This window comes from Eulemur rufifrons, chromosome 26, assembly GCF_041146395.1.
Source record: "Eulemur rufifrons isolate Redbay chromosome 26, OSU_ERuf_1, whole genome shotgun sequence".
Lineage (NCBI taxonomy): Eukaryota > Metazoa > Chordata > Mammalia > Primates > Lemuridae > Eulemur > Eulemur rufifrons.
In genome coordinates, this window is record NC_091008.1 from 2,759,672 (window position 1) to 2,782,864 (window position 23,193).

The following is a 23,193-nucleotide window of genomic DNA, read 5'->3' on the forward strand; positions in this document are numbered from 1 at the left end:
TTCCACCGCTTCTCAAATCACCTAGATTTATACTGCTCCAGAGATTAGGCAACCAGAGTGCTCCCTTTGTGAAATGTTTGCAGCATTTGACATATTTTGTTTCTGTTAAAAACCACTTAATGTATTTGTCCATTTGCATGTCAGCATATGCACACAGCCTGCTGAAGAATTTTGCATGATAACGTATATCACGAGCCAATTTTTGAAGAAGGAATTATGCTGTTCATGGTGTGCAACTGAAAAATATGTTTTCTTCTCAACAGGAGTCAACTGAGAGTTCAAATACAACAATTGAGGATGAAGATGTGAAAGGTAAGATTTAACCAGAAATGGAAAATTCTAACTCGGAGCGTCATATATATATGAAAAATATATATATTTGTCTCAAATAAATAATAGATTTAGGAAGTAGACCTACCCTAAAAGACAAAAATAATTTCCTTTTTATAAGCACGTAATTATTTCAATAGCATGTATTGATTTTGTCAAATTTTTTAACATATTCTTTTATGTATTTTAAACTATAGACAACGTGGTATATTCAAGCACATGAAGGTAATGACAACTAGTAATGACAGTTTGAGAACACAACAAATTTTAAATATATGAGTCAAAAAGTAATATAAAATGTATAAACATTGGGTACCTTAATAAAACCTGTCTAGAAAACAATTTACATTCAAGGATATGGTATAAAAATAACATTTTTTTAACTTGCAGTGGTAAGTATCAACAGAATTCTGTATTTGGCACCCTTTTTATCCCAGGTTTTCATGTAATTCCCTCATATATTCTTGACCTCCATTCACTTTGTTGCCAAAGTTCCTTTAGCTGCATATGAGTCATTGGTAGCGTTTCTGATGACATCTCAGTGCTTCTGCACACACGTACTCAATGCACATTTGCAGCTAGGTGTCTTCCTTTTAGCCACCTCACACTGTTTCAGAAGTGTTCCCTTTGCTTCAATTGCATTTGCAGTTTTGTGTTCTTATGTTTCTAATTCCGTGTACCTAACTACAATTTCTATAGGCCAGTTGTCTAGAAGACATTGCAAAAACAAATGGTAACAATAAGGACATTTAAAACAGAAATATTAAAGAAAAAAAAATACAAGGTAAATTGGGAGAAACGATCCATAATCTGGAAAGATTACCTACCTAATAGTATCACCTTGGGTTTAATTCTATAGGTAGCCTTCATAAGATATAGTCTTAAAAAGTTGTATTCACGTTACAGAACGAAGAACCTGAAAATTCTCAGGTCAAGGAGACATATGGTCAATTTAGGAAATAAAAATGGCTATAGAACCAGACCACAAGTTGCTAGTCACCTCTGCTGACTTTTTCCTTTGTGGTTGACTAGAACAGCTGACACTATTAACGTGTGCTCTCTATTTATATTACTAAGCACACTGACCTAACTCTTCTAGAGGTGGACAGGCGTTATTCTTTACAGTGGAAAGGGGAATAACTGTGTCAAGGGTTTTATTTAGTACGTCTGTTCATCTCACTCTTGCCCTTGAGCTAAAATTTGAACTGAAGTAATTTTATAAATCGTTAGATACCAGTCATATTAGATAAAGGGATTCTTTGTTTTTTCTATTTTTTTTTTATTTCAGCATATTACGGGGGTACAAATATTTAGGCTACGTTATTGCCTTTGCCCCACCCAAGTCAGAGCTCCAAGCGTGCCCATCCCCCAGACGCCACTTGACCGACGTGTATTTGTTTTTCCCATTGCCTAACAAAAATGGTCCAATTTAATAAGCTGCTAAATGTAAAGTTGTGTGTAGGTTTTTAAATATTTTATTACTTCCTCTGTTTCTTTTATCTTTTCAGATTATAGCTTTATCACTCTTTCTTTTTTCACTGCTGTAAAATATAAAATGTAAACAAGGGTCTGACTGGAATCTAGAATCTGTGCTCTGTTTTTAGTTCTATGCTTTGAGCAAGTTGTACAACTTCCCTGTGGCTCAGGTTTCCCCATAACGGCAGAATTTAGGTATTAAAATCTATAATATAGACTTGTAAGCTTGTTCCTGCCCCACTGTGATGCAATACTGTTAGTAGACTGTTAGGAGGTCCTATAATATTTTTTAAAATATCTACCATTATACATTAGAAGATAGTATGTACTATAAACTCATACAGATGTTAATAATATAAACTATTCAAATAACCATAGACATTTAAGTCAAAGTTGAAAAAGGGAATAAATTGCTATGGGTTTAGAGAATAGTATTAGAATTGGAAAAAAAAAATAGTGTCCACTAACCTCCGTATCCAAAATGTTATCAATAGCACTACTGAACTGTAAAATAGTACTTTAAACACATTCCAGTGAGAATTATTAAAGGCCCATATTCCATGTTTTTAAAGTTTCTATATAAAAATTACTTTAATATCTAAAATTAAATTAATTTGACCCCATTTATTTCTATCCAGAAGTTAAATTCTAATTATTTGCTATGTTTTCATTAACTATGAATTTTATATAATTCTGAAATTATTTATTAAAATAAAATAATTACATGGATAAAATACCATCTCCTTTGCTGAGTTTATATTATTATCTGCCAACAAATATATCTATAAATTATGTAAAATTATATGTCTATATCATGATTCTTGTAGGTAAAATGGCCTTCATTTTTTTTTTCTGCTGTAGATTTCTGCTATAATACCTTTGACTCGCTCAGGAAAAATTAAGTCTAAAGTAGCTAAAAAATTAATCTTAGTACAATAAATGTTTTGCGGGCACCTACAATGTATGGTATACTAACTAGACCCTAGCCACGTTTCTTGTGCTCGCGAAACAAATCTAGAAACGACAAAGATGATTCTGCATGATAATGTTCCAAGCAAAGAGACCAACAAATGTGGTTAAGAGCATTGCAAATGGATTGATTCTAAATAGACTATGGGGACCGTGTTCCAGAATAAACTAATAGAGAGTGAATTATGATCAATAGCACTTGAGTAAACTGCAGGAGTATGTACAGCCCAGAAAGAGAAACTCAGCAAGGAGCCTTCGTAATATTTCCAAGCTTTGGAATGGTGATACAAGCAATCAGTTTCACAGCATTGGCTGCGATGTAAGTACAGTATCAGAAAGAAGCAAAGGTTGGGTAAAAGGAAAACATAAAGGTGTTGTGGGTCCAGGTTTAAAATCCTTGTACTTGAGGTGTTTTTGGCCATCGGGGAACGACGTAATGCACGTCTTAGACTTAATGGCACACGTTTTCTGCCCGTATCTGTACTGCGAGTTTTCCTTTCCAAGGTTCTGTAACACTGAATAATTGAGCTTTCCTAAGAATAGCTTTGAGGTGAGAAAAGGTTAAAGGAGGAACTACTTCGTTTCTTTTTTTGTGCTTTTCTTCTGGAAACTGAGTTTCTAAAACACTCATCTTTTCTTTCATTGATTCTGGAAGCTCTGGATCAGTATCTGGGTTTTAGGATAATTTCTTGAAAGCATTTTTGAAAAGAAATGTGACAATTGCCAGGTCTTATGTTTGGATGAAATATCATACCTTATTCAATCAATCAACTTTAGAATCTTTGATTGGTTTGATTTTAAAAGCCAAAATAATGGAAATGACTCTCTCCAGCGTTAACAATTACATCAGGCTTTGCCACACACGAGGTACTATTTTTGCAGCTGCTCAAGACAGGAGTAAGCAAGAAAATACACGAGTGTGGTGACAGGAGATGCATCACCTTGGTGCCACCATGAGAGAGAGAGAGACACCCCTTAAGAATTCTTAGAAGTTTTCTTCTCATGCAAATGTAAAAATCTTAAATCCAAGCAGATGATGTGAGTCTTTGACCAGTTTCTTCAAGTCTTTTTCTTCCATGTCATCAACGCTTAACTGGAAGTGGAGCCACACCTATCTGATTCATGGAACATCTTAACACTTCAAGTACTCATTGGTGTTCACAATGCTGTGCTGTTTCTAGCTTCTGCCAGTCAGCTGGGGGTGGCCAAGCAATCATCCAATTACCGGAACGTGGCCAGGGTGAATTGTTACACATAAGCAAATGTTCTGTGTAACCATAGTGTCTTCAAACTCTAAAACATTTACTTAAGTCCTTTTTTCTATAGAAGTCTTTATAAATACTTTATACAGTCCTTAATTTTTTAATAGCAAATACTTGATTTCATCTTGAGATCAAAGGTGATTTTAGGAATAACATGATCGTGTTATGCTGTAACCCGGTGATGCCTGTACAAACTTAAATCTAAACCTATTTGCATTTACCCTAAATGATCCCAATCCTAGATCTTTCTGATTTTAAATATTTGTTAATCATTTATTTTTAGGCAATAGCAATTTAACGGGGCAAAGACTAATACTACTTCTTCCCCAGTTAACTAATACTTTTACTATGAAACTTCTCTGCATTATAGAGCAAAGTTTAAAGATGGTTTCAATACTTTAAAAAAGTCCGAAGAGCCTCTAGTGATTAAAGGTGGCTGAATAGTTGACGTTATTGAACAGGTAACTTTGGGTAACTGAGTTTGAGGATAATTTCTTGAAAGCATTTTTGAAAAGAAATGTGACAATTGCCAGGTCTTATGTTTGGAGGAAATATTATACCTTATTAAATCAATCAACTTTAGAATCTTTGATAGGTTTGATTTTAAAAGCCAAAATAATGGAATTGACTCTCTCCAGCGTTAACTGTTACATCAGACTAGTGAAGCAGAAGTCCCTGAGAAGCAAAGCGTTAATTGCACCAGGAATGCCAAGCATAGCTGAGTTGATAGGCACCTTCTGCTGTAAAACTACCAAGAGTATGAAAATGCCCCTAATTTGTCTATTTGCCTAAAATAATTACTATTCCCAAGGGTTAATTTTGTTAATGGCAGCATGGAAAAAGACAATAAAACCATGGGGCACCCAGCTCTGTCAAATTGGTATAATAATTAATCGCAACTCTGGCCCAGTAATTAGTCACTCACCTAGCCAGGATAAGTTCAAAGGCGTTTAGGTGGTTCATGGAAGTTTATGATTTCAAAATATTGAATAAGACACTGTGGGGAGGAAAGGAACATAGATCAATGATTCACAGCAGATGGGACCTTCAGCCCAATAAAGCTCTGACCCCGGTACAGTGTGCTGGGTGACCTGAGCAAGTCACTCCACCTCCTGTCCTTCCAGCCCCTGGCAGGCAAGTACCCACCACCTACGAGAAATGGAGAGGGAAGAAGTTAAATTAAATAGAACTGCACATATTGTGAAAGAGTGAACGAGTAGAATCGCTAAGGTGATACACCCAAATAAAGATAAACAACAATTTTAGGTGTGCAACTTTTGATCATCGAATGAGTAATCTTTAGGCACAATTCACTAAAAGATTTCCACACGTGACACCCTGTGAACACCGAAATGAAGATAAATTTGCAGGTATGAATTCAGTTCATTCCCTGGTCCAAGTTTCAGTCTAAGCACCTAGACCCCTGAATAGGGTTTATCATCAAATAGTTTCACCTGAATAACTGATTCATCCAAAATCTAAACAACTGAAAAGCTCAAGCTCAAATAACTAGGATATTTCTTTGCACTCAAGTCTCCTGAAAAGAAATATTAAGTGTAAACATTCACTAGAAATATCTAGTTTATCTTACTAGATTTAGATTTAAGATTAAACCTGCTGTTACTCCATCATCTAAAATACTGAAGCCTCTCGAATTGTGGCCATTACGCCAACTCTGAAATAGCCAAGATCTATGATTGCCTTCCCAGTTAGTGCAGTCACCTCCAGACTGTGATCAGACATGATCATCATCTACATACTTGGCATTTACATATTGTTTTAAATTGTACACAGTATTATATATGTATTGTCTATCCACGTATCTATTTATTCATACAAACGTGCATTTATAGACATTGACTCAGTAGATGTTCAAGGTAGAAAATGGTCAGGTTCTGGTCAGACACATCAACACCCTGTGATAAGGCAGTAAGATCACAGTAAGACAAAGTAGCCAGGTCTGGAGCACCAAGGAACAGCAACACGGAAAAGGTGACATTTTAGCAAAGTATCGAAAGAAATTTTCAGGCAGAAGAGGGAGAGTTTCCAGCCAGAAGGAACCATGGAAGGAAAGGCACAGAGTTATTGAAGAGCCAGGTCTAATTGAAGAAGAGCGAGCCCCTTGGGGTAGCTGGATTACAGATTATATTCTGGGGGAAAAAGTGCACGAGATAAAATGGAAAAATAGAGTAGGAGGATCTTTAAAACAAAGAAGTTCGGGCTTTGGCTTCTAGACGCAGGGAGAAGGCACTGAAAACCTTAGAGGTCAGAGGGTCATATTGGCTCTGTGGTCTGGAGGGATGATCTGCAGCGGTTAGTGGCAGGAGAGGCAGGGGTGGGAGAAGACCTGGGAGCCAGAAGGGTCTGGAATTTCTGGGAGCCCGCGTCACAGCAGGGGCAGGGAGCCTGGAGAGGAAGAGATGGCTCTGAGAAAGATTGGAAAGAATGTGCAGAAGCTGATGATCAACTGTATGAGGAAAGGAGGCATCAAGGCTTGGGGTTGGGGCAACCTAGGAGACGACCACGCCGCTCTCCAAGATGAGCAAGACCAGAGAAGCAGCAGGCTTCGTGAGGAAGAGCTGAGGTTCCTTTGGGGCACACCGGGTCTGAAATGCCAGCACGACTGGAGATGTGTAGATGCAGTTAGAAATAGGGACATGGAGCCCGGGAAGACGTAAGATCTCAGTGCTAGAGAAGTGTCTGTCTTCAGCAGGTGGCCAAAGCCAGAGGAGCCAATGAGATTGCCAAGGGCGAGCAAATGAAATAATTAAGGAGCTGAGGATGTACCTGGGAAACAGCATCGTCAGTGCTAAGGAAAAGTAATGATTCGTGGATGATTGGATGTGGGGACACGGGGGAGAGAACAGTCCAGAAAAAACCCAAGGTTCGAAGATGGGAGACTGGGAACATTGTAGTTCCATGAGCAAAAATGAGGAAGTCGGCAAAAGAAGGGAGTTTGCCGATCAGTTTCAGACAAATGAAACAGAAAAATATTTTCTTTCATTGTTACTAAAACAGTAAGACATACTGCTTATATATCATTTCTGGTTACCAATTTTATATTTCTTAAAGGCTATTAGACCATCGCCAAATAATGCAGTATTATGTATTGAAAAAGCCATTGCTTTGAGAATCAGAAACCAGTTGGGTTTGTTCTGGACCCACTGTTGATTCACGTCTTTATTGAACATTTCCTATATGCCACGTGCTGTGTTAGATGCTGGGATTGCATTGATTTGGTACCCGGAGAGAAAACGGATTAACCAGATGCACACAAATAAATATGCAAATGCAAGTGTACTCAGCACTTTTAAAAACCCTGTGTAGGATACGTGTGAATTTATAACATCCCAGGGACCTGACCTAACATGACGGTCAGGGACGGCTTCTTTGAAGAAATAATAGTTGAGTTAAGATCTGATAAAAGAAGCAGAAGCAAAAAGAAGGGACAGTTTTCCAAGGAGAGGACAGTGTGCATGAAGGGCTGGGACAGAAGGAGGCACGGCCACTTTGAGTTGCTGGCACCAGGCAGCCTGGGTGGCCTGGAGAGGATGAGCCTGCGACGTGTCTGGTGACATGGGCAGGATACAGATGATGCGAGGTTTTATAGTCGCTCTTCAGATACTGAATCTGAGAACGATGAGGTTTTGTAAGAGTTGACGTAGGAGATTATCTGAAGAGATATGCATTAAAAAGAAAAAAAAAAGAAAGATCTGGCTGCGTCATAGAGATCAGAGTGGTGCTGACAGAAACACCGGGTGGGAAGGTGTTCGGAGCCAGGACAGGAAGCGGTGTGTGCTCGCTTGTATGTGCTCGCGCCCAGGGGGTGGTGGAGACGAAGGGACGCAGGTGCATACGGTATTTAAAAGGCAAAATCGACAGAACGTGATGGATTGGGTGGGCGGGGTGGGGCGAGGGAGTCAAAGATGGTCCTCGGGCTTCTTTCTGGTCCGTGGGAATGATGATGACGTTGCCATTCTCCACGATGGAAATCCACGGGAGAGCAAGGAGGTTGGCAGCGGTGTTAATAGAACTTCTTACGCCCCGTTCAGGCTGGGTTTGAGGTGCCTTTGAGATTTCCAAGTGGCGGTTCCAGAATAGGTCTTGACACCCAAATCTGGAGGACAGGCCTAGGAGGCGGGTCACAATCTGGCAGTCATTGGGATAGAGATGGCAGCTGCCGACACTGGTACAGACAGGACCATAGGGACACAGTGGGAGGTGAGAGGAGGACGTCACATGGAGTCTTCAAAAGGAATTGAACCAGTTAAATTCCCGGTAGAGGAAGATAACCTGGCGAAGGAGAGTGAGAACTCGTGATCAGACAAGCAGTAAGAGAAACAAAAGGGTTACAGGACAGGAAGAGAGTTCCAGGTGGGCAGCAGGAGAATCCGCCAGCCCCACACCGAGCAATGCCTATAATTTCTGTACTTCTCCGTTCAACAAAGAGATCACGCCTGTCTGCCTCTCTCAAAGTATTGTGATCATCAAATCCGATAGTGTTCGAGGAAATGTTGAAATCTGTAAGTTGTTTTGTTACATAAGTACTCCCAGTTCTTGGGTTGGGCTTGGTATTCAAACGCTGGGACCATTCACCCCTTATCTTACTCTTCCAGGCTTCTTTAGAACAATAACTGAGTCCAAAGTCAATGAATTCGAATGTGAAAATGTTCCCGATTCTTTTGCACAGTTGCAGTGGGAAGCCATTGCGCTCAGCGTCGGGAATATCACTCCCGCCTGCCTCTCTCTCCTCTGTTTTCCCCAAGAACTTAGAAGTCCCCAGAAACCACTTTGTGTCCTGTGCGTCTAGGTTGGAGCACTTTAATTCTAGAAATAAACCCGCTGGGCAAGCAGCTTCCTGTGATTCAGTGGCCAGCTATGGAGTGGAAGACGCTTCTGGTATTCAGGAAATGCCTTACTAGTACACTCTCTTCTTATCTTGGTGTCGCGGGTGACACATCACAAGCTCTGCCCGCCTGTACTTCTGAAGTGGTCATTCCTGTTATTGAGGGAGAGGGAAGGGCAGATGAGAGTGGACCTTCCCCAAAGAATGTGTCTACGCGAGCAGGCACGGTGGCTGTCCTCAGCCTCAGAGCTACTAGCACCAAACCCTCGCTCGTCCTCCAGGCCAGATGCTGGCCTTGTGGCAACAGTTGCAACCGCAAGCTGCCTGCTATATACAAATGATTCATTTCCAGCCTTCTGCTTTCCTTTAAAGAGTCAGCTGTCCTGTGATGCCTGTGACTCACTCGAGCACCTTTGCCCCAGGGAAGTAAGCGCTGTTCCCGCGTTCCGGGCCCCTCCCAAGCCGAGGGAGTCATGTTGCTTTCCCGATGATGAAGCACACAAACCTCCCGGCTCAGACCCCTTTGCAGTCCTGCCAGCTAACGCACCATTGCTTCTGAGCATAAGAGCAATTTGCGTTGCTTTGATCATGGAGGACAGAACTCAGGCCAGCTGCGGCATGCAAACTACTGAAGAGCTAAGGCCGCGGTCCCCAGCCTTTTTGGCACCAGGGACCAGTTTCATGGAAGACAGTTTTTCCACTGACCAGAGGTGGGAGATGGTTCAGGTGCATCACATTTATTGTGCGGTCAAACCTCTCTGCTAATGATGGGCAGCTGCTCCCCAGCGCTAGCATCACCGCCTCAGATCACCAGGCATTGGATTCTCCCAAGGAGGGAGCAACCTAGATCCCGAGCATGCGCAGTTCCCAGCAGGGTCCGCGCTCCTGTGAGAATCTAATGCTGCTGCTGATCGGACAGGAGGCGGAGCTTATGCGGTGATGCGGGTGATGGGGAGCAGCTGTAGATACAGATGAAGCTTCGCTTACCCACCTGCCGCTCACCTCCTGCTGTGCAGCCCGGTTCCTAACAGGCCACATGCTGGCACCAGTCCACGGCCCTGGGTTTGGGGACCGCAGAGCTAATGTATATTTCCATAGTGGTTCGGAGATTCAGAGATGGCCATCTATTAATACACACGCTGTTTCTAATTCCATATTATGCTTACAGGGGAACACAAAAGTTTCAGAAACTTCAGAAAGTGATGCTGAACTTTTCACACTCTATCAACTAAGTCTTAGCCTAAGGAAGCTCCGCCAATGGCACTCATCTTATGGACGTTTTTTTTTTTTTTTTTTTTCTTCTTTGTGTTAGTTTTTAAAAATGGACAATGTTTTCTGAACTGTAGTTTTTCCTATCAGGCCTCTATCATCCTAAAAAATCTGTTAGCTTTGAACGAAGATTCCATGTGAGGGGACGTGCTGGTAGCTACATTTTTGTCATGTCATTTTCTGAGTTCGTCACCAATGTCCTTGGTGTTCCAGAATCGGGTCAGCTGTCGTGAGCTTTTGCCAGATGTTCATACTGTTGAGACCACAGACAGATGAATCACCTATTGCCTAACTAAATTAAGCTAAAATGTGTCATCGGCAGCACCCAGTTACACAATTACTCCTTACCGCCACTCTGGCAGTATGGTTTGATGTTGCGTGGACCATTGGTATTTATCAATCAAATGAACAAGGGCGCAAGAAATGTTCTAGATGTGTGTAGAAGCTAGGAAATCCCATGTCATGCTATTTTTACATACACGAAAGGTAATGATGTCGCTAAATATGAATTCTAACCCATAGGGTGATTTTGTTATATAACAGATCTTGACGTTGTTTGAAACCATTTTATGGGCTAACTTAATCCCATTTTATAAGATAGTCTATGATTTGTATTTGTTATGAGATAGTCTCATATAGTCTCAATGAAGTAAAATTAGGTTTCAAGAACATTTATTTTTAAATAAAGAATGGCACAGACTGGATGACCTGGAGTTTGAAAGTGAATGTCAGCATTTAAGTTTGTGGTTAAAATCTGCTTAATGAAGATCAGATTCATAAAATATGCAGACTGGTTCCTCTGATCAATAAAGAACAAAACCCAGAGGTCAGCTTTTTCCACGATGAACAGCAGCCTCTCTGCCCTATTAAGATAGATTGGAAGTGCTTTGAAATCAAGAAAGGATCATTAGTCTCAATCAATCAAGTCTATAAACTTTTTGAGTTTTTTGTTGATTTGTTTTGAGACAGGATCTTGCTCTGTCACCCCTGCTAGAGTGCAGTGGCCTCATCATAGCTCACTGCAACCTCCAACTCCTGGGTTCAAGAAATCCTCCTGCCTCAGCCTCCTGAGTAGCTGGGACCACAGACACGCACCACCAGACCGGGATAATTTTTCTATTTTTAGTAGAGACGGGGTCTCACTTTTGCTCAGGGTGGTCTCAAATTCCTGAGCTCAAGTGATCCTCCTGCCTCGGCCTCCCAGAGTGTTAGGATTACAGGCATGAGCCACTCCTCCTGGCCAAGCATGTATTTTATAAAACAGTTGTCCCCAGCCTTTTGACAGCAGGGACTGGCTTCGTGGAAGACAGTTTATCCACGGACCGGGGTCCGGGGCATCAGGTGTTGGATTCTCATAGGTCCTGGATCCCTTCCATGCAGTTTGCAGTGGGGTTCGCACTTCTGTGAGGGTCCCATGTCCCCGCTGCTCTGACGTGGGGCCGGGCTCGGGCCGTGATGCCGGCGACAGGGAGCAGCTGTGGGTGCAGCCACCTCCTAATGTGCGGCATGGCAGGGGGACGGTTGGGGACTGCAGTTACAAACGACATTGACACTCTGGGAGGCCGAGGCAGGAGGATCGCCTGAGGTCAGGAGTTCAAGACCAGCCTGAGCAAGAGCGAGACCCCAACTCTACTAAAAATAGAAAGAAATTATCTGGACAGCTAAAAAAATATATATAGAAAAAAATTAGCCAGGCATGGTGGCGCATGCCTGTAGTCCTAGCTACTCGGGAGGCTGAGGCAGGAGGATCACTTGAGCCCAGGAGTTTGAGGTTGCTGTGAGCTGGGCTGACGCCACGGCACTCACTCTAGCCTGGGTGACAGAGTGAGACTCTGTCTCAAAAATAAATAAATAAATAAATAAATGAAAGACATTGAGCAAAACTTTTTAAGGGATTAAAAAAAAAAAAACCAACATGTTCTGTGCTCTCGGGAAAGTTGTAAGTTAACGAGGAAGACATGCACACACACACAGACACACACACACACTATACAAAGTTTAAGAAAAATGCAAAACGAGTAATAAGGTGGTTTAACTAGAGAAGGGGTCAAGATCTAACAGGCACAAGTGCCAAATGAGCGACACACACTGCAGGCGTTCCCAAAAGAGAAAGAACAGTCGAGGGAGGGAGATGGCATTAGAAACAAGTTAACTGAATAGAAGGGATTCGAGCCAAACTGTTTATATCTGTAGCAGTTGTGGGCTGGGAATAGAAACGAATGTGACTGTTGGTGCGTTTGACAGCTGTTCCATCTTTTACCTGTCTACATGTACAGTATTGACATGTCGCCTCTCCAATTTACAGAGCTGACATCTAAATATGACGGCCAATCACAGCGCTGGCTTCCTCTTCTGTAGGGTTAGCTGAGCTGAATACTAAGACGATGCAAATAATCATAGAACGTCGAGTGTCTCAGTGCAAGATATTATCTTCACTCTGAACATAAACATACACGGCTAGAGAGCAGTACTCTGAGATTATCATTTTTAGTTACATGTGTTAATGGTGAAGAGAAATACGTTCACAAATTCAATCAAGTTGGTTAAAATAGTAAGACCTAATTTTATAAACAGCCTCGACCTTTCAGATGCCTGTTGTTTGCTAATAAATAGAGAGCGGCCGTGCTTCCCAAATGTGACCGTAGCCAGGAGTCACTCGAGAGTCACGTTCCAACGCGTATTCTGAATCCGTAGGGCAAGAGGGAGACTTGGGAATCTGTTTCTATCGTCACAGCTCCAGAGAGCGAGGTGCCTCTGGTCTGTGCACTGCGAGCAGCAAGATTGTGCAGCAAGTAACACCACACTGGCTTCTGTGAGGGACGCATCTTAAATATTAATATGCTGTTTAAGGGAAATAGCAATATTATTAGAATAATATTTTACGTGGCCTTTGTCTTTTTTTTCTCACCTACCTCTGTATCTTTGCCTTTAGCACGAAAGCAGGAGATTATCAAAGTCACCGAACAACTGATTGAAGCCATCAACAATGGGGACTTTGAAGCTTACACGTGAGTCGAGGACATTTGGTTTCACACATAAGGCGAATGTCATTTTCTATATGAATGCATTCCTAATTGTACCCGAATTCATGTATGTTTAACCCCAGCTTTGAGATGTTCACAGTAGTTTTATTTCAAGGTATAAATGACTAAGCGTCCCCAGGAGAGAAATGAATATATTTAAGATTTCAGGCCGGGCGCAGTGGCTCACGCCTGTCATCCTAGCACTCTGGGAGGCCGAGGAGGGAGGATCGCTCAAGGTCAGGAGTTCGAGACCAGCCTGAGCAAGAGCGAGACCCTGTCTCTACTAAAAATAGAAAGAAATGATCTGGACAACTAAAAATATATAGAGAAAAAATGAGCCGGGCATGGTGGCACATGCCTGTAGTCCCAGCTACTCGGGAGGCTGAGGCAGGAGGATGGCTTGAACCCAGGAGTTGGAGGTTTCTGTGAGCTAGGCTGATGCCACGGCACTCTAGCCCAGGCGACAGAGTGAGACTCTGTCTCCAAAAAAAAAAAAAAAAAAAATTAAGGATCCAGGGACTGGAGGTTTCTTTGTAGACGTGAAGATGTGTAGGTCCAGCAGATCTAGATGAGAGGAGAACATTCCAGGCAGAGCAATCCATATGAGCAAAAACACAACAAGCGAAGAGCACATAAAATGCGCCTTTGCTTTAGGAAGTGTTTTCCTTCACAGTTCTGCAGAGGTGCTGGGATAAAGAAAGAGATTAGGAGACGACATCAGACGATGCCTTCTTTCTTCAACCAGTACAGCTCAACTGTATCTGCGTCTATTTTGTGTGTTTGTCACTTGAGGAAAATTTTATTTGAAGAAGGGGTTCTCGTGCTTAAAGTTTATAAACTACTGGATCATAGGGAGTATAAAGGAAATTCTTTTGCTCAAGTGAAAATAAATCATTCAGTTTAAAAAGGGCATGAAGGCTTATTGCACAGAATATGGGGGTCAGTAAGTTAGCTATTTGGGGGTCAAAATCCACCCAAGTCTTTTCTTTCACTAGACAATTAAATGAGTTCCACTTGAATGATAGAGTTAAATCCAAAAAGTGATTGAATCTGATCTCTGGTTATAAAGATCTTTCTAAGTTTATTTTATTATTTTTTATTTTATTTATTTATTTATTTATTTTTTGAGACAAGGACTCATTCTGTTGTCCAGGCTAGAGTGCAGTGGCATCATCACAACTCACTGTAACCTCAAACTCCTAGACTCAAACGATCCTCCTGCCTCAGCCTCCCAAGTAGCTGGGACTACAGGCACGCACCACGACTCCTGGCTAATTTTTCTATTTTTAGTAGAAATGGCCTCTCACTCGTGCTCAGGCTGGTCTCGAACTCCTGAGCTCAAGGGCTCCTCCTGCCTCAGCCTCCTAGTGTGCTAGGATCACAGACATGAGCCACCTCGCCCGGCCATGTATCAATTCTTTAACATGACCTAATAAAGTATACTTGGAACAAAAGAAATAATAAAAAATGGAGTTTAAAAGAACACTCTTTCTTGTCAGAGAAAGCAGTTTCCTATTAAATAATTGTTTAGCTCTGTGCCATAGAAGCTGCTCTTTTTTATTCTTTTTGCTGTTATAACTTTGTTAGACATATGATTCTCCAAAGAATAAGAATATTCTTCCTAAAAGATCTTTTGCAATGGCATTCCCCAGTGGAATGGGCAAAAGTTGCGTTTTATTGTTGTTTTTGGTTCGGGGACAGGGAGCAGTTGTAGCCAGGCGGAAGTGGAGTCTTTCCTATGTTCTTACACAGCTTAAAGTAGGGTATTTGAAATAATGAAAGAACTTGGGATCACATCAGTTTACTAATTTTTTTTTTTTTTTTTTTTTTTTGCATTTGGAGGTCTATAATCTGGCCTGATTTTTTGCTTTCAGGCCCAAAGATAATCCAACAAGACTTCCATCTGGGAGCCTTTCGGATGGTGGGAGGTACTAGTATAGCTCTGTCAGCCGGCTCTCAGAACACCTGTTCAGAACACACACCCCCACAGGTCAGGTGGCAGCGTTGGGAATCATTTATTAATTTGAAGCCTGTTACAGGAGATGGATAGCCAGAGAGGAAGGAAGGAAGGAAAGATGGTGAAAGAAAGAATAGATGAACAGACTTTCCAAATATATTGACTCTTTTTATGGCTGGGTAGTAAACTCCATTTACAATGGATGTTATAATGACGCTGGTGCTGGTCCTAAGAAATTTTGGTTTCCAGATATTGACAACCAAAAACCATGTTTATAGAGGAAATAATAACCCCTGACAGAACAAATTCCTGTTGCCATAGGAACACTGTTCTTCCCATTTTGCTCCTTAGAAAGAGATTATATATATTTGACTTTAAGCTTAAAAATACCTGCCCAGCAGCCAGTCCGAGGTGAAGTTGATAATCCCTACCCCATCCCCCGCCTTCAAGGCTTTCTTTACCACAAAAGACAACCACTGCGATTTCTACTGTAAAAGTGTTCTTTAAAAAACACCAATTCCACATTCTGTAAACGGTACTGTGCTTGGAAGAACCATAGTGAGTCAGACTCGTGGAATTTGTATTTCTGTTGAGCAGGTAGGAAAGTTTGCCTCTCAAATGTGGAATTTCCAGATGAATTAGCTGTGGCCCCCTTCGCTGTGTCGTCCTTTGGGGCAAATTAATACTCAGTCCACCGTCGTTTGATGTGTACACCTTTTACCTACCTGTGACCTCCCACTAGTTCTTCAAATCCAGATCTTGTCACCTTCTCTGAGCAGCCTGAACGTAATCGCGACAGGCCCAAGGAGATATTTCCTCGTTTCCAGGGGCCCTAACACCCAGCCCAGTGACCAGCGCTCACCACATTGCATGACTGACCACCATTCTCCAAGCGACTCACCGTCCCCTTGCCGTCCCCCTCCTGCCCAGCGCCTGCCATGCCCCTGGAAAACTCTGACGCATTCTTACCAGCTCAGCTCAAATTTTCTTTCCCTCCTAAATCTTTCCTGTCTCCTATCTATAAGTGATCTAATGTTTCAAGCACTGTGCATTTCCTTCTATTCTAGTATGAATTATTTTGCTATAATTGCTTGTTTGGAAGAATAATAGATGTTTAGCAATTCTTTACTGAATAGATTTCTCCAAAGAAAGCCCATTGGATTTCTCAGAATTTTTAAAATCGTGCACCCCTTTGTTGAACCTGACTTTTAGGATTAAAAAGAAAACTTGTGTGTGCATTTGAACCTTCTGTTCATTTTATTTTAAAATTAAACCCAGCTTAATTATGGTGAACATTGCCAGGAAGTATAGGATGTGATACCTTCCTTCAGCTCAATTAGAACAGAGATGTCTGACACGCACACAGAAGGTGTCGTACATCAAAAAGTATTCCAAAAATACTTCATTTCAGAACCAAAAATGGTTTTTTCGGATTTGGAGAGTGTCTTACACTTGGATTGTAGGACTTGGAGAATATTTTTAGAAAGTAATAAACCTAGGTCAAGAGTTAGAAAAACTGGGGAAAACTAGAGAGTTCACCTTGGAAATAAAAAAGTAGAAATTTTAAAAAAGAGATTCCTAAAATATTGTAGATTATCAGCTGCTTGAACTGGTTAAATTAGTTTGTCCTGTCAGGGTTCTCTGCAAAATGCCTTTTTAGAGTCCTCAACCCACCTTGCCAAGGTCTAAGATAGAAATTTTACGTCTTTAATGTTTTTTTTTAGAGGCTCTTTCCTTCATTGACTGATAAAAATGTTTACACAAGAAACAACAAAATATGTTAAAGCATGTATTTATTGCTTATTTTCATTACTTTTCTTCCTCCAGAAAAATCTGTGACCCAGGCCTTACTGCTTTTGAACCTGAAGCTTTGGGTAATTTAGTGGAAGGGATGGACTTTCACCGATTCTACTTTGAAAATGGTACATTTATTCTTAATTTAATAACATGCCTTTTCCAACTTCTCTTTGACTTTTCCCCAACTTGCAGAGTCTTTGGCTGTTTTCTACAATGAGGATTTTTACCTCTGTCCAGTGATTTACACCACATGATTTTTTTTTTTTTTGTATTTAAAATTGAAAAAAAAAAATGACAGGCTTAAAAATTTTAGTGTGTTTTTAAAAATATCTGACTCAGTAGAAAAGGTACTGTTGATTGAATACACTCCACGTATGGCCCGGTGACTGTATAAGATATGTTATAAAATGAGTTACCAAAAAACATGATTTCTCATTTTCATAAAACTATTTATATCTGAAAAAATAAAAGGAACCACAGCATACGCCGGAATAGTCCACATAGAAGAGGCTTTCAGGGGTATTTCGTGCTTATTGTCAAAGTCAAATGTAAGTGAATGCGAGTAATCCGATAAATATCTCAAATCAACTTGCAAAAATTTTAGTGATCTCAGAGGACACCGTCACATTCCAGAGAAGGTGACATTAGAGTCCCTCCCGCAGAAATCTTTCAGGTCACCAGAAAAGCGTAAACCAGGAATTCCCTTTACCCTTTTCCTTACATCTGATAACCTTAGACGTTATGTTGCGTTTACATGTTGCATAAAGTGAATTCACTATTTTTGCAGAGAGATCTTGTTCAATTAAAGGGAAATTGTGCTGATGATTAGAATTACCAAGCTCACATTCAGTAATTACAAGCATTGATAAGAACGTCTGCCTCGGCGTGGAGTTGAGAAGTCTTGAATGAATGACTCTTCCTTGTACGCACTAGGCACTTACAAATACGCAAACAGCCGTATTTAATAAATTCACTGTAACAAAGCTTCACGGTAGCATTTCACGTCGTCCCCCACTGACTGTCAATCAACACCCGCCCATCTCTCATAACAACACGTATCTCTTGGTGTGGAGTGACGAGAACGGGCAGCTACTGTCAGATCACAGAGGCGGGAGCCTCAGTCCCAGGGAAGAGCTGAGGGTCAGAACCAGGCTGGGTGCCCAGCGCCACATCTGGGATTTGTACCAGGTGGTCACAACCGGGCTGTCATGGGATGGACTCTACAACGTGGAGGGGTCACAGGATGAGATGCAGAAACCAATTCACGCTGGACCAGCCTTTTTTGGAGACGGTGACCTCCATGCTTGATCCTTGATACATTTCCCTCGCCCCATGTGTTTCACCAACTGGCAGACACAGACCCCACCACGAGGTCCCCTGCCAGTTGCCCGGCAGGTCCCTCTGTGAAGACAGGAGCCACCTGGTGCCCCCGGGCCAGGCCAGCCCCAGCTCTGCCCCTCTTACAGCTTCTGTTGCTAACCACCTCCTATGATAAACACACACATCCCTCCAGCTTTTTCCTCCAACCAATCAAAATTTCTAGAGTAGCGTGCAAATTTGCCCGCAAAGGGAATCCGAGAAAATAAAGACTGTCTCCACTTTCGCTTTTCCTGTTACAGTATTTGATGAGTGCGGATAGTTAGTAGATGGATTGTTTCCTTAATGAGCGAACGAATGGCGTTGCATTCCCCGCTCCCAGCTGAAGCTGTTACGGGTTTCAGTTGACCCAGAAACTCACTTTGGCTCCTGTCGTGTTCTCTTGCAGCGTTGTCCAAAAGCAACAAGCCGATCCACACCATCATCCTGAACCCGCACGTGCACCTGGTGGGGGAGGACGCGGCCTGCATCGCCTACATCCGGCTCACGCAGTACATGGACGGCGGCGGCATGCCCAAGACCATGCAGTCGGAGGAGACCCGCGTGTGGCACCGCCGCGACGGCAAGTGGCAGAACGTGCATTTTCACCGCTCGGGCTCACCCACCGTGCCCATCAAGTAAATATCTGCGGGCTGTCGGCTTTTTGCTGACACCCAACCCCCAGGGCAGCCCCTCCCGCGTGTCCCGTGGTTGGTGGCAGGGCGCGTGGGTAGCAACGCGACCGGTCGGTTACGCGGCTGGAAACAGACCTTTGCGGGAAAAGTCTGCAGATCTCCGGGGAGATCAGCCAGACCAGCCGCGGAGCAGCAGGCCATCGTTTTAGAGAGAACCGGGGCCTGCCCGATCAAGGCGATCCCCCCCGCAGGGTTAAATCCGGGGACTCGTGTCATCAGACAAAATAGCTGGGACTTCACCTTCACAACTGGCAGGGGAGGGGGGTGCAGGAAGAGAGCACAGGGAGGCGGTTCTAGAATGGCCAAGGTATTACCAGGGGCGGCATTTCATAGGTTCTCCATAGATAGTAGGGAAAATGTATAAAAGACAGCATTTAAAAGCAAATATCAGGCCAGGCGCAGTGGCTCACGCCTGTCATCCTAGCAACTCTGGGAGGCCGAGGCGGGAGGATCGCTCGAGGTCAGGAGTTCGAGACCAGCCTGAGCAAGAGCAAGACCCCTGTCTCTACTATAAATAGAAAGAAATTATCTGGCCAACTAAAAATATATAGAAAAAATTAGCCGGGCATGGTGGCGCATGCCTGTAGTCCCAGCTACTCGGGAGTCTGAGGCAGGAGGATCGCTTGAGCCCAGGAGTTTGAGGTTGCTGTGAGCTAGGCTGGCGCCACGGCACTCTAGCCCGGGCAACAGAGCGAGACTCTGCCTCAAAAAAAAATAAATCAATAAAAGCAAATACCAGGTATTATGGTGCCTTTCTCACCTCCCCACTCGACCGCAGATGCTGCGCTTGCTCTCAGCCAATGTCAGACAGATATTTATCGCCCGTCTCGCGGTGCGTCACCTGTGCCAGAGTCAACGCGAGGGACAAGACGTCACCCCCAAGGAGTATATATATTCTAGTTTAGAAAGCAGCTAATTATTGATTCCAAAGGAAAAATAAAACTATATAAGAAAGTTTATAATCGGCTTCAGAGCAGCGTGGAATGTTTATGGCAGTTTGGAAGCACACTGCATGCGTAAGAGAGAATTTGTAGACAAGGTCTTAAATAACGAGTGGAATTTGGAGACGTAGAAAGATAGAAAAATCACAGGGAAGACACAGTCCCAGCTAAAGGAGAATCGTGAAGACCAGTGCGGTGTTTTGGGCTGTGGGTTTCATGCGAGGGGACGCTGTGGGTGAGGAAGGCTGGCTCCGACCAGAGCAAAGGGAAGTGGCGGAGCATTGGTGGCATCAGTCGAGTGGGGTGACACGAAATGAGAGGGAAGCGTAGACTGGGCTAGGGGCAGTGTGGCCCACTGCCTCTCCTCCGTCACTCTCGCACCGGGGTCCCCTGTCAGCATCTGGGGCGTGGCATGGGGACTCAGGTTCATCCAAGCAGCCACCCGCCCCCCCGCAGGGGATCCACGCTCCTCTCTTAGTTTGATAACACACCCCAGCGGTTTGCAAAGGCCTTACTAATTCTGTAGCACTGTTGCCTTTGGAAAAAGTGGGTCAGTAAGAACGAAAGCCAAACCAAAACAACAGCAACAACATAGATTGAAATTCATTCCAAAAACAATAGCTATGTAATAAAGAGAAAGACACAAAAGGAATATGAAGATGACGAGGACACCAGTTTGTGTGTGTGTGTGTGTGTGTGTGTGTGTGTGTGTGTGTTTCGTGTCCCAGAGATGTCCAGCGCAAGCTGCCAGGGACTAGAGAAGGGACCAGAGAAGGGACCGCGTTCAGACAGTAGCAGAGGGTGAGGTTTTGCTGGAGTCCCCTGAGGTGTGGACGGGCTGCAGCCTATTTAAGAAACCTTCATTTTACGCCGAGTGGCTTAAATGGGGCTTCTCTTAATAGGCCACCCTGTATTCCAAATGGGAAAGAAAACTTCTCGGGAGGCACCTCTTTGTGGCAAAACATCTAAGGCCTGAAAACCATTCCCATGTGGTCTTGTAAGTACCACCCTGCTCCGAGCAGTCTGATCCGAGTGCACGGCGGCAGAGCTCCAGGGCTCGTTCTGTTCCTTTGGAGCATTTTCTCGCGCGCGTGATAGTCGGTGAAAACATGCAAGGTCTTGAGAACGCACAGCAAGTTTGCATGAACTCTTGAGTCTGGCGCTCAGCCTTGTTCGCTAGCATGGCCCTTTATTTTAAAGGTAGAACTTTTAAAGAAGAACTTTTTTTTTTTTTTTTTTTTAACATATGGATTGTGCCCTTTTAGAATCTTGGTGCTCTCACAGCAAAAGGAAATTATATTTGGGTCAATTCAGACAACTCTAAATCACCCAGACCTCATGGACAGTAAGCTTCAGGATCCTCTCGTACCTGTGTTTTAAGAGGTTGCAATTCCTATCAGCCTTTGGCAGAGGTGAATAGGTACATTAATTTGCTGTGCGTGACTGAGTACGATGGTACTCGGCCATGAGCACGGGCCACAGGAGGAAGCCAAGCTGAAATTTAAAATCCACCAAGTGGGTATTCCAGACGATAATTGAAAATGGACTGTAATTAACTTCACGCCTGTGTTGTTTTGGTGATTTGTTTCTTGCACTTGGGTTAGAAGCATTCAGATACGTGTGGTGCTGTTGTGAATATTTGCCCAGTTCAAAGCACTGAACCTTATCAGAGCCTTTAAGAAAAACACAGCCTCCAGCTGTTGCTTTAAAGACGGGAGACCTCCAATTACATAAGAACAATCAGGTTTTCTCTACTTTTGATGCTGCATTCCTTGTTCAATTGACTTCTAGGTTTCATTTCCCAAGGAATCTAAGTAAGAATAATGACAAAAGCTAAGGATGAATTTGAACTTTGAGTCTGTTTCAATTCACCCAAACGATCATTTTCATTTATTAATTTGTCTAACAAATACGAATGCTTAAAATGTATATTTAGATCTAATGACGTGATTGAAGCCTGTGTCCCTGTCACTTTATTTTTAGCTTTGCTTTGTGTGAACAAATAGATAATTAATACCGATTTCTTATTTTCATATTGTCTTTGCTTCACATCTTGGAATTTTTCTTGTAATGATCGCAAGCAAAGATCTCTTAGACACGGTGTTTTCCATCTGTTTGTTAGCTGTGTTATAAAATTGCAACCTAGTCACAACTATGGCAAAACAATTTGATGTTTTATAAGACAATATAATTCATTTCTTCCTCCCCCTTTTTCCTTGCAGCTAAATATCCACAGTGCCACTTCTGCGTTCTCTGTTCTCGAGGCACCTGGAAAGTGATCCTGGGCCGTCCTCTCCTCCTCTTCATGCATGTTTCTGAGTGCATGAAGTTGTGAAGGTCTTCATGTCACGCATATGTGATACATCATCTTATCATGTTCCTTCCTATACGTTGTTTACACTTCAATTCCGGGGATGCTCCATGCAAACTTAAATCACTGTTGGCGAACAATAAATAGGGGGAGGTCAGACAAAAAATTCCACAATATTCCAAGTACAACGATTCATCAGGTTTCTCTGTTTATGCCAAGACTTAACAGACTTAACAACTATTGTTTTCTGAATGACAGTTTGTAAGAGAAATGTAAATTTTTTTAGAACTCTTGCTGTTAATCTGTTTTTGGTTTGTTTGTTTGTTTTGTTGTTTTTTTTTTTTAAAAAAGGATCCTGGCGTGATCCTGGTTGAAGTGGATGATTTTTCATTGAAAGCTTTGCTGTTTAACAGCTGAACTGGGTTGATATGTGGGCAAAATCACTTACGGATGTGGAAGCAAGAATCAGGTGGTTTGCTAGCATCTAAAGCCACGTGGTTTTTGGTCAAACTATGTAAACTGGAAAAATTCACATCACTTACGAGTTTGATCACTTTAGTGTATACTCACACTGTGTTGGTGAATTTTCTGCATTGAATTTTTTTTTCTTTCTCAAATCTGTGCTCTGTTTTCTTTATTTCATTTATTTCCTATTTGTTGCTTTTGTTTGCTGCCTTTTTTATTTTTCTTTTGCTCCCTTCTTTCCTTTCTTCTGGCTGGGAGTATATGAGAAAACAACAAAAGTGAAATTTGCAAAACGAGGCTAAAATAGAAATCAAGGCCTTCGGGGAGTAGCTAAACCAGCACTTTTGATCATCTTTAAGGGCCCACCAAAATGGCAAGATTTTAAAGGTTTTTTCATTCTGCTTAGGCTCTAGTTTGGACTTAGGTGTCCTAATTATGTTGGAGGTATTCAAATTGTTTAAACTTAGGGTCAAAGCAGATAAGTTGCTCCTGTGAC

At 42.4% G+C, this 23,193-nt stretch overlaps 1 protein-coding gene across 9 annotated transcripts in view; it reads left to right on the forward strand.

The window, feature by feature from the left end:
* Nucleotides 1-22,566, forward strand: part of CAMK2D (calcium/calmodulin dependent protein kinase II delta) — a 194,804-nt gene extending 172,238 nt beyond the window's left edge. For 5 of the 9 annotated variants that reach the window (XM_069459183.1, XM_069459187.1, XM_069459190.1 and 2 more), the window contains 4 exons: nt 264-312; nt 13,085-13,160; nt 16,960-17,054; nt 18,695-18,927. In XM_069459183.1, the coding sequence (XP_069315284.1) occupies nt 264-312; nt 13,085-13,160; nt 16,960-17,054; nt 18,695-18,927 (453 nt within the window). Of the gene's footprint in view, nt 1-263; nt 313-13,084; nt 13,161-16,959; nt 17,055-18,694; nt 18,928-20,823; nt 20,919-22,143 lie in introns of those variants that run through there. The other 4 variants (XM_069459185.1, XM_069459186.1, XM_069459184.1 and 1 more) reach the window with 2 other exon arrangements.
* The last annotated feature ends 627 nt before the right edge of the window (nt 22,567-23,193 follow it).